Raw genomic sequence first — 12,026 nt, forward strand, 5'->3', positions numbered from 1 at the left:
ATTAAAGAATTACATTTTCTAGATGAGAAAGCGTTTACTCTAGCTCTAATGAAACACAGTAGATGAAAAATGTAAACTTTCTTTAACTAGCTACGAAATGAAAAAGATGGCATTGATACTCCCATAGAAGCTACCAAATCCCTCCCCTCTGTAAGAAAGCTACTCTGCTATTTCAGTCAGTATTGCAATGCTGATTATTTATACTGAAAACAACTTGTGCCAGATCAAAGACCTTCACAAAATTATTCTGCCACCAGCTTCAAAGGGAACAAGATTTCCCTTGCAAAATAATCAAGAGAGCTGCAACTACTCACTGATGATATAACTTATGGTAGTTTTGGCCGTAACAGCTACAAAACTCAGAAAAACAATTAGCTGTACGAGAGAAGTGTAAGCACCAAACTCAAACACTTTAAATAAAATTACTCAACAAAATTTAAATAAGCAGGTTGTAACACTACTTAAAAATATATGTTTCCCTGAGGAGAAAGGGGACGTGACATTTTTAGTACATATCCAGTGTAAACATTAGCTATTATACTTATAAAAAGGCAAGATATTTTTTACACAAATTTATTGTGCAAAGAATGATTTCCATGCTCATTTACAATGAAATATTTTAACAAATAACCATGCCATTGCTTAATTTCAACACTAAGCAGAATATTTACATTCAAGTTTACATGTTTGTTCAAGTTCCATGTATGACAGTCAGATTTAAGTAAGAATGCATCTTCAGATCAAAGATTTGCATCTTTTATACTAAAATATCACTGCCTTTCAGACATTTACCAGGAATGACAAATTTCCTTTTTTTTGCAGTACCCTCATTTCCCATTTACTGTACCGGAAGAGAAGAACAACTAGCAGAAATTAGCATCGCAAATATATGTCTGTCTCTAATTAGCCAGGCATTTCCCATCTCCAATGGAAAGGAGGCCAGACTATACCTCTGTATACTTTCAGAGAACTGCTAATGTCATCCTTGCAAAAAATCATTCCTTAAGGTAATCAGCCTTATGACAATTCTTTAATAGAACCTCATATATAAAAAGATTTTTTTTTTGTCAACATTGAAGTGAAATCTTGTAACAGCACCTAACCCATTATTTATTTATTTATTTAAGTCATAGGGATCATCAGAAGAGCATTATGGTCTGATAGCTTTTAAAAAAAAAAAAAAAAAAAAAACCAAAAAGACACCCAAAACATATTTCATATGCTACCAATTTAAAAACAAAACAAAACAAAACACAGCAGTTCTCAAACAGTTGAAAAATATTTTTAGTGTGCAGAAATTCAAATTGTAACTTTTAGGTGCTGCTTCTTTCTCTCCTCACTGTACGATCTAAAACAAGTTCAGGCTTCACATTTTATTATCCTGTATCTCTGGGTTCTCCAGCAAAGGTCGCTAATACAGGACTCTCAGCTGGTCCCCACCCCCTTTTTTCTTTAAACTGAGCTGAGAATCAGCTAATACAGTAAGCAAACTCAGAGATGGGTCTGAATTTTAACTTATCATGGGCCTGCTGAACAGCTGAAAAATACAACTGAATTTTTGTTTACTTTCATGTGATGCCTACTATTTCAATGCATAGTTTTCTATGGGTGCTTCTCTTTCCGTATAGGTTTGAAAGGTCCTGTAATTTTAACAAAAAAATCAGAGCATACCTGCCAGTATGCTGTCCTGACTACTGCATAAACCTGAAGGACAAAATATAGTGATTGTCTTAGATTTTGGCTGATGATATTGATGGGAGATACTGATTCTGAAGATGCAAACCTAACATTCCCATATTTTAAACAATCTATTTGACAGAGACCATTTCAGTTTTTCTGTCTTCACGTTGTAACATCTCCTCCAGTACTTGCAGGTTGAGAAACAACTGTAGAAGGTTGCACTGGTAGTATTTCTAACTCAGATTCACGTACAAAGACAACTGCATCTCCACTTACATTTATTAAACACTGGGCCTAGGAATAAAAAAAAGACAACATACAGTTACCAAACATAAAATAAATAATTATTTAATCTGCACCATATAACTAAACAGATGATACAAATTGCCAGAGATCAAAGAAGGACAAATTATTAGAAAGACAAATTATTATAAGTATGGCAATCTCCGCCATATCCCTTTTATATCCTCTCATGCTATCGAACATGCAGATAGATTCTCCTAAGAACAACAAAAATGGAATACCTGGGTGGTTGTTCATTCCACTACTGTTTTGAATTTATTTCACACACCAAGACAACCAAATTCAGTGGTTTTCTCTTCTAATAAAGCTTCATCCCTTTGTGTTCAAAATGGACTAATTCCATGTGAAAATAATGTAAATACTAACACTGCAGCATCAGAAAAGCTAAGCACTACTGTGCTCTATGTGAGCACTGCTGTGTTCTATGGTTCCTACCATTTACTTCATCCTAGCAAATCTAGTATTTTATGTATTTAACATCAATACCATTTGAGTATTTATGAAGCATATCTGCAGTTTCATGTTAATGTGGGTGTTCAGAAAGCTCTTGGTGTCTTTAAAGAAACATTATGAGAGATCCCGAAGTGCTATGCAGACATGGCTGTACAGGGATCTCTATTTTTTTTTTAAATATTTCTGTCATACTAATATGAGCACTGTAGTTTCATTTAATAATTTACCTGATTTTTGTTTGGATTCTCCATGAAAACACACTGCTTCATTATGTATGAGACAACTGCATTGCCCCCTAAAGCTGCAACATGTGCTCTCACCATTGCAAACACTTCAGCGATAAAAGCATGGAGAAAGCCACTGACACCACCCTCCTATAATGGGGAAAAGGAAAAAGTATTTTATGTCAGATATTGCAATAAGATGTTGAATACTCTCCTTACGTTTTTATCCACTGAATATTTCAGTAAATCTGAAATTGCATCTTGTACAGAATGTGAAACCCATTCACTGTTTAATCTATCACAGATAAAACACAGACCAATTGAACTTACTGCTTGACTAAAAGAATCACAACTAGGTTATCCATTTGTGATTGATATTCTTTGTAGTAAGTGTAGTACATACACCCCATTCTTTTCAGATATTCCTACACCTTTGCAGGAGCATGCAATATTCAATTGACATTTGAGTAATGAGCTCTTCTTTCATCAGACAGAGTACTGCCATTTTATTTTTTTTTGTGTAGCAGACACAGAATAATTTACACCGAGGACTAAGAATCATTTACACTTTCAGGAAATGAATAGTAAGGAATGGCCACTACCTTTTGTCACCAACTACCATAACCAAAGTATAAAGCAATACAAACACAAATATAGCTAATTATGCTTCTGTAGAATCTGAGACGATACTACTTAAGTTGGATATAATGACCATTCTTTTGACTCTGTCACAACCTTGGGGCAATACAATACAATTTGTTGGAGTCCCACTGCCAGTCAGATCCCAACTCCCAGTTGTCCCAATTCCCACTGCCAGTAAGATCCATTTTTTCACATAGTTCTGTTTAAGAACTTATTGGTTTAATATTATACCCAAAACAGCCATCAACAATGGCCCTAGGGTAAGCAGCCCTTTCTTAACAATGCCGAACACAGAAACGCTCTATTACGACAAAAGCAACACGATACAACTCAATCCCCATTCAGCACCTAGCCTCAAATGACAAAAAAAAAAAATCAATTCTCTATGCCATACCTCAACTCAAACCTCTGCAGACATTATATGCTTAGCCTTGATTATTATAATAAACAAAGTGCAAATCCCTGATACACAGCTCACCTCACGTAAAGAAGTAGTTTCTCGTATAAAAAACATGTTGATTATCCCAAGATACTTGGTTATTTTTGCTCCAGGTATAAAAGAAAGAGGTGTCATCTTAACAACTGAGACAGTAGAATTAGCACATGATGGAAAAGAACGATGCCGTAAGTATCCCTCAGCCAATGGACTTGCTTTATCAAGTGAAGCAGCTAAAAAGATGAAAAAGAAAGAAGAGAAAGTAACTATCAAGAAAGATCAATCACTGTTTTTTAACACACAACAACTCTTCTTTATGGTTTCCAAATAGCTTGGTGACAACATTCAGCTGCCTGTGATGCTCAGCCATATGTGAGAAAGGAAATTATCATGCAATGCATGCAAAAGGAGACAAAAAGCTGAAATGGAATTTATTTGGAAGAGTGGCATTCCTGCAAAAGAAAACATTGAGGCGAGTAGCTGCACATACAACAATCAGTTATAAAGTGAAGGTAAAGAAAAAAGTGCCAACATTTTGAAACACATATTCTGCTGAAGGAACAAATTATTATAGGAAGTGTGAAAGTTGTTGTGTTTCCCCAGTGCAGCATTTTCCATTAAAACAGATATTAATCTCTACTAATTTAAGCAAGATAGTCAGACCTGTGGCCAAAGAACTGCTGAAAAATAACTCACCACTTGCTAATTTAGTGACCATTGCCTTGACTGTCACCTTGGTGATTGCTTCCTGTTTCTCACCAAAAATTTTCCAAGATCATACATACACCTACATTCATGCAGTGTATGTTATATAATTAGTAGGCGTACACATTTATTGATAACTAATTTTTACTAAGTGAACAGAAATACTGTATTTTGCTCTTTATGATACTGGTTCATAAACCCTGTATTAGCTTACACAGACATTAACAATGTCGGCAGTTTTCACACTCAGGTATTCATTCTATATGTGGTCTGAAATACTACTGCTGGGCAAGAAACTTCACTATTCACCACTGGGAAATCAGAGATATGTCTCAGATTATCATAACGTGGTAGAAACAGCCGCCTACTTGTCTTAATTGATCCGCGCCTTATGGTCTGAGCTTTCAGTTTAATGAGCTCTATCCAGCTGTTGCATCTGTCTGCAAAGGAACTGTAATCAATTGACGTTGCTGAAAACACAGACAGAAAAACAAAAGAAAAAAACAAAGAAAAAAATATGGATGATGTCTCTTGCTCATCTCAATGCTCCTTCTGAGGAAGCAATTATCTGTCTGAGAGAGAATGAACATCCCTTTCCAGGTCTGTTTAAAGGAAAAGTTACAGTATAGGTCTGGAATTGTCCAAACCAGTGTACCGATTTCTGGTGAGGTCACTGTTGTGAACCAAATGCCTGACTGGGACTTCATCACTGAAAAAACATGCAAATACAGTCATTAATGCCTTATGCTAGATTTTATTTTTAAATCCCATGTTAGGTATTAAGCTCTCATTTCTTTAAGCTTATCTAAGTCTTGTTTAATTTTCATTGCTATTCTTTTCCTCCTGAAGAGCTGCAGATAGTGATTTAAAATTCCTAACTACCACTAACTAACCCAGAGACTGCAAAAAACATTGGTGATGATAATAAGAGTCACAAGCTGAAACAGCACCTCAGTTTTAAACACAAATGAATTTTCCTTAACAAAAATTCTATCCTTCTTCCCCACCCGACATTATCATTACAACAAGGACTAGAGTTGTTTCTGTTATGACTTTTTGGTATTAGTTGCAGTGGTGTTTGCATTTATTTAAAAACAAAAATTTTGCAAACACCATTTCTTCATCATCCTGAAGAAATGGAAGGAACACATGCTAACTTTAAATTAAGACAGCATTAAAAGCAAAAAAGCTCTCTCTCGGAAAACTAATTTTCTGGCAGATAAAGTGATCTCAATATATTTGGCAGAGACACATCTATTACTAAGAAATCTGACTTCTGTAATTATAAAACATCAAAATACTATGATATTATTAAGCCACACCAGAGCATGCATTCTCAGTTAACTAGTAAACACTTCCTGGATTAAGATACATCCAAAAAGAGTATACCAATGTCCTAAGAATGCTTATTCTGTTCTGGCATATGGCTAAATTAAGTAAACTCACCTCTCTGAGCAGCAGGAATACCTGTGTGGGAACTTGCACCCTCCAGGACTTCTATTAAAATAAAATGAATTTCACTCAGATAATATATGAGCACTGATAACTGAGAGTCATGTAGGATGTGACTAACAGCCTTCTTTTTACAAAAAAGTTTTAGAGTAAAATATCAGAAAAACCTTCTATATATACTGTGCTATGTAATGTACCTTGATAACACAAATTAATTATAAATTAGTATAGCTTACTAAATCTGTCTTGCAAAAAGCTTATTTGTTAAACAGTTCTGACAGCAAATATACTATGTACAGACATTTAATATTTAGCTTAACGTAAACAAACAAGAGTTTATGTTAGTTTGTTACAGAAGTCAAACTTCAAAGTTTATTCGAAATAAAGGAATACCCAACTTTTTTCCCCTGCCATCCCTTAAGCAACAGCAAAGATTGTCAGTAAAAAAGGAAAAACTGAGATCAATTATGATTTTTCTTTGAACACAAGGCAATAAATAAGCTCAACAAGTAACAGCAAGAAACAGCAAGCTTAAAGTCAGTGATCAGAATTGCCATCTATATTTTTTCCTGTAAGAAGTGCCTTTCATCCCATTTACACTTTTCTTGGCACACTTACCAGTTCTTTAATCAATAACAGAGAAACAAGTAAATATACCCATCACTTCCAGCACATTTACTCTCATCACCCCTCGCAGCACAGGAATAAAGTTCTTAGAAATAATGGTCCAATGAAGACTGTGATTCTCATTCTTCTGGTAGATGAATTTATGGTCTATTGCTACAGTCTGCCACTACAGAAACTGGGTGTCAGTCTAACTTTTATCTGGCCTTTCAACTTCTAGTAACTCTTAAAATGCGATCTGAATGCAAAAATAAATTTAGTCTATATTATGCCAGGAGCTGCTATTTAACCTCACAGTTATTACTTCTGCATCTTTTATCACGATAACAGATTAGACTTTCAAAACGGTCATAACTTAGGCAATCTACCATAGCAACATCTCTGATAAGCAGTGAGCAGAAAAGGTCCTACTTACAGTGATGTGTCATAACACAAGAACTGGTGAGTGGCACACAACTTTTCCTGCTTGTGTGTTGAAGAGGTGGCAAGCATGCTGAGTCTCTATGAAAGGGATGATGGATTCTTCCTTCCAACTTAAGATACCTAATCATTCTTGCTCCCTTTATAAGAAGGGGCAGACATTTTTAGGGCATGATGCATCTGATCCTAAAATGAACCTTTATTTTAGGATAAGCTATTCTGTGTCCCAGTAGTGTCTATTTATCTGCATCAACTGTAATAGTCATCTAGGTAAGATCAGAAGTAAATACAAGCACTTTTGTTCACATGAATCCCATTCATAGTGAAATATTAAATCTTTAAGTCCTCGGGAGAATTAGGAAAGCCTGGCTTTAATACCAATTGCAATTAAACCACTGGCAACATTTATGCACTGCTGCTGGTAAGTTTAAGAACAATATAACAACAGCTAAGATTTTTCCCTATGACTTATACTGAAGAATAAACAACACAGGAATGAGGATACTGCAAATGTTACCCTAAAAGAAACCATTCACTGTGAAGACCAGATGTCAGCCAGGGTAGCAGTGTCTTACAGAGAATGTGTTAGAAGAATAATGTATACTCAGGCCTCAACCTTTGACATTAGGACTGTCAGAACTTTAACAGAAAGCTATTTTATTATACATGTCTCTAGTCTCACACATTTTCTGATCAATCCAAGCACAGCAAAAGCCATTTAACACCATTCTAACCCTACCTCACATCAATTAAGAACATCTAACAGGATATTGGCAGACATCCAATGCTTTTCAAAACTTACATTTCTTCTCCTATGTTCACTTGCACACACACACAGCTCTCCGATTACAGATGATTTTATGAACATCTTTGAAGAAAATAAAACCTCACAGATATGGACTAAACTACAAATAGTCCATCTTAATAGACCCTAGTTTGCCTCTTTACTTTCTGGTAATTTTACAGTCATATCAGGAACTGATATACAAAGTACAGGTTAGAATTTCTCCCCCCCTTCCTATATATATCTATATAGCTAGATTAGATGCATCTGGAACATTCTACTGTTGAGTACCGTCAAACTCTGTATGTTCAAAGATCATATTGCTTAAACAGTACATGAGATTTGGCGCTAGAAAAGCAATCATACACAATGGCTTAATCTCTATTCCAAGGCTATAACATACACCTCATTCAATCTCAAAACTTTTATGAAAATTGCTAAACTAAATTGGAGAACTTAACTCCACATTTGCAGTTTGTGTCTAAAATATTATTCAGCTGCATTACCTTCATACTTGTTATTGACAAGTAACAATTTTCATGGTAATAAGGAATGACATCCAGTCCAGTGAAAGCATCACTCTCAACTCCACTGCAAACAACACAACCTCTGTAATTACTATACTGTATGCTAGATACTACAGTGCATGGTAACATTTTTTTAACAAACTATGCCACAGTAGAAGTATTTAGTTACATATAACTTGGTACAATATTTAAGTCTTGTTTGAGTATTACAGTGTACATATGTAATCTATTTTTATGTTTTCTGCTCCTTGGCATGTTTTTTGAAAAGCCCTTTTGCATCACAGAATAATACCTAGAACCAGAAAATAAAGCAAAATTTCTCATCACTCTTTTTATGTGCCTGCCTGTTGGCCAGGGATTCGACACCTGTACGTAAAATAGCATTTTGTTAATTCTAACAGATTACATTAGTGTCCTAGTAAGTGTTAAACTCCTTTAAACTTTACAGTCATCCTCAGGGCCCTGACAATACACAGGCATGTGAGAACAGAAAAGTAGATTCCTCAAGTCCTTCGTCAGACTCCTACCCTATCACCCCCCAAAAATCCCCACATTCCACTGCTGGGGGTGGGAAAAGAAGGACCACACAACTCCTAACACCACTAGATATGAGCAAGACTCCCCAGGAAAAGGCTCCTAACTCACTTTCAGCTCAGCTCATGTAATAACACGTAGTATCTAAAGAGTACTCGAGTTTCTCCACACTGCACACCAGCAGCATAGAACAAGATAAGCAACTAACTAATATGGAAATCAGGCCAAATGCAAAAACAGAAGTGGAAAAACCAAAGAACTCAAAACAAACAATCCTCTTGTAAGCTATCAGTTTTGAGAATCTTATGTTTTGAGAGTAGAAGAAAAATTCAGATGAAACCATGACTTTCCCCTTCCCGTTTTTTCTTTAATCTCTCCCTAACGAATTATTTTAAGCTGGATTAATGCAAAAATTAAAAGCTGCTAAGTGAAAAACAACCTATCAAATTTTGTTTATTTCAAGGGAAGTAACTTTTTATATAATATATATAATAAGGTCATTATATAATAAGGTTGTATAAAAATACTTGAAAAAATAACAATCTTACAGAAAAATAAGGAAAAAAGGTCATCAGTATACTAAACAAACTGCTAAGTAAGTATAACTACTGGGAAGCCTCAATGCCTACTTGTGAAGAAATGACAGATTAAATAATTATCTAGTTGAAAGCCTCTGAAGTGAACTTCAGTACAACATCGATTGTAAAGACTACCCAGAAGAGTTATACACATAAGCAGGCTACCCTCTACTGGTCAGTGCCTATTTTACAACTAGCACAGTCTAGGGACAATGAATAGACATTACTGCTCAGTTATACCGTACAGGCAAGAATGACATTTTAAATCAAAAGGCTAATAAGATAACTGATGCCTATAAAGAACATCTTGCTTTCAAGAACTTAAAGAAATGCACTGATTGTTTTAAACAAAACTAAAAGCAAGCTAAATGACAAAATTGCATCACCTTCAAGCAATAACTTTTGCTGCTACATAAGTGATATTAATGCTACATTATTTTCCTCAACCATAACCAGTAGACTTGGAGGAAAACAAAAAACAAAAAACAAAAAAAAAAAAAAACAGAGACTGTTACACATGGGACTAATCAATAGAATTTGCCATAGTATTTAACACACAGGTTCCCTTTTTGTGTATTAAATGCTGAATCTCAAAATCATGACACAATAATAGAGCAATGAACACTGAGCTCCAGTACTTAAAAACCAAGTATTCAGTGCCTCAGTGAAAGAGAGTGCAAGTTTTGAAGCGTCTCTACTACAGAAACATTCTGGTACTCAAAAGTTTATCCTGGTCAGTAATTTCTGGGTAGCTCCTCTTTTTGAGGATGAAAGGTTGGTATTATCATAGCACTAACAATTAGAAGTTAAGCAAAGAAAAATGTATTATAATAAAAAAATACAACACAATGAGAATATCATTGCTGAAATTAAACTGACCTCTGAAAATACAAACAAACATGGTAGACATCCTCCTTTACAGAACTGGTATAACAGAAAAAGAGGAGCTGTAACATTTTAGCAAAAATATTTACAAAATTCACACATACTAAACTTCCTATGCCTAGCAGAATGGTGGGCAGATTACCCTCCAACAGCATACAAGAAAGAAAATACAGCTGATTTCAATGAAGGCTGCTTAACAGCTACAGAAGTGCTGCATGGTACAAGTTGTTTATTATACAAGTTTAAGCCACTTCACCTCAAAAAAACTGTACGCAATTTTGCTCAGCCAAAACACCAACATTTGCTAGATAAAGTATTTCCCACCACGAAAAATATGACATAAGTTATTTGAAGCTGACAATAAAGTCATGGAGTTGATCTGTATGGGCCATCCCTAGAAGCAAAGCAGTGTGAGGCAAGCCCAATTATAAAGTAATTTATAATTCTTTAAGTGAAACGACACCAAACATTCAGTAGTTTTACATTTCCTATACACTGAATACAACAAAAGAACTACAGGAAACCCACAAAGGAACATAAGTAGAAAAATTAGCCAACTTATCAGACTCTCAAAAAAACTGGCTTTAGGAATGAGCATATCCATTATGCTTATGTAGTACAAAATATTAAAAGCATGTGAAAATACAGATTTAAGGCTACTGCAACAGTGAAAGAGTAGTAGTCAAAATCAGTAAAAAGCAAAGAGTTCACTGTTCTTCCATTTAACCAACCTTTAGCTGGTGAGAATGGTTGAGAAGCAAGGGGATCAGTGCTAAGTTCCAATGGAAATTGTAGCTGTTCTTCATTGTCTGTTGATGCTTCAAAGAAAACATACCAAGTTGATAATTTTTCCAAAATGTTTTGCCAGTTAATAATAAGCACTACAGATTCAGTTTAGTTCGGTCTGACCAGAACACATTTTTTCAGCACATGAACACTGTTCTGTTGCTGTTCTGTATGAACAGTTAGATGCTTGACAGGAAAGCCAGATGCAAAATTGAACAGAACCTGTGTTCTATTTATTAGAATTCAGTATTTTCAGGAGAAAAAAAAAAGAATATTAAGTCAATTCATGTATCTTACACTTGACTCTGATATACGTTACAGTAAAAAGCACATATTTAGCTATATGTTACAGTAAAAAGCATAATTTCACGTAAGAGGAAAACCATTTATTGTTCCTATTGAAGAAGGTAATGTATAACTCATATTTATAAAAACATAGGGCTCTGTGTTCTACTGCTAAGTTTCATTCTACAGAATGGAGTATCTTCAAAGCCTGTCTAAATTCCTATGTCCAGACTGCATACATACATTTCTAGCGTATGATGGTGCTTTGTTATGAGAAAGACAAAGGCAGATTGCAGTAGACTTCTCCCTCAACAATGCTACATGCTTTCACTGATCTCAAACAATATCACTGAACTACTTACGGTTTTTGTTTTGTTTTGTAGTTTTGTTTTGGGTGTTGTTTTTGTTTTGTTTTGTTGTTGTTGTTTTGTGTGTTTGTTTTTTTTTTTAAGTATTATGAGTAACTTACTTTATGTCTTCTTGAAGTAAGGATAGGATTTGTTAGTTTTAAGCACAAATGTTCTCTAATGACTTACATCATGTACTTCAGAACACAATGAAAACATTGTCATCTGTTACATGAATATTTTTGTCTAATGAATTCAAGACAGTACACAGAATAAGGAAATACCAAACATTTCTTTCATATGACTATAAGTTTGTTGATTAGGTGCAAACAAATACCTACTACCTGATAACTAAGTCACC

The 12,026-nt window shown here is 34.8% G+C and overlaps 1 protein-coding gene across 16 annotated transcripts in view; it reads right to left on the minus strand.

The window, feature by feature from the left end:
• Positions 1-1,258: 1,258 nt before the first annotated feature.
• Positions 1,259-12,026, minus strand: part of C2CD5 (C2 calcium dependent domain containing 5) — a 66,174-nt gene continuing 55,406 nt past the window's right edge. For 10 of the 16 annotated variants that reach the window (XM_032208197.1, XM_032208204.1, XM_032208200.1 and 7 more), the window contains 6 exons: positions 10,979-11,065; positions 5,890-5,940; positions 4,812-4,913; positions 3,781-3,971; positions 2,664-2,810; positions 1,259-1,974 (listed from right to left, as the gene is read on the minus strand). In XM_032208197.1, the coding sequence (XP_032064088.1) occupies positions 1,843-1,974; positions 2,664-2,810; positions 3,781-3,971; positions 4,812-4,913; positions 5,890-5,940; positions 10,979-11,065 (710 nt within the window). In that variant the 3' untranslated portion in view covers positions 1,259-1,842. The remainder of the gene's footprint in view (positions 1,975-2,663; positions 2,811-3,780; positions 3,972-4,811; positions 4,914-5,889; positions 5,941-10,978; positions 11,066-12,026) is intronic. The other 6 variants (XM_032208193.1, XM_032208202.1, XM_032208207.1 and 3 more) reach the window with 3 other exon arrangements.

Source organism: Aythya fuligula, chromosome 1 (genome assembly GCF_009819795.1).
Source record: "Aythya fuligula isolate bAytFul2 chromosome 1, bAytFul2.pri, whole genome shotgun sequence".
NCBI lineage: Eukaryota > Metazoa > Chordata > Aves > Anseriformes > Anatidae > Aythya > Aythya fuligula.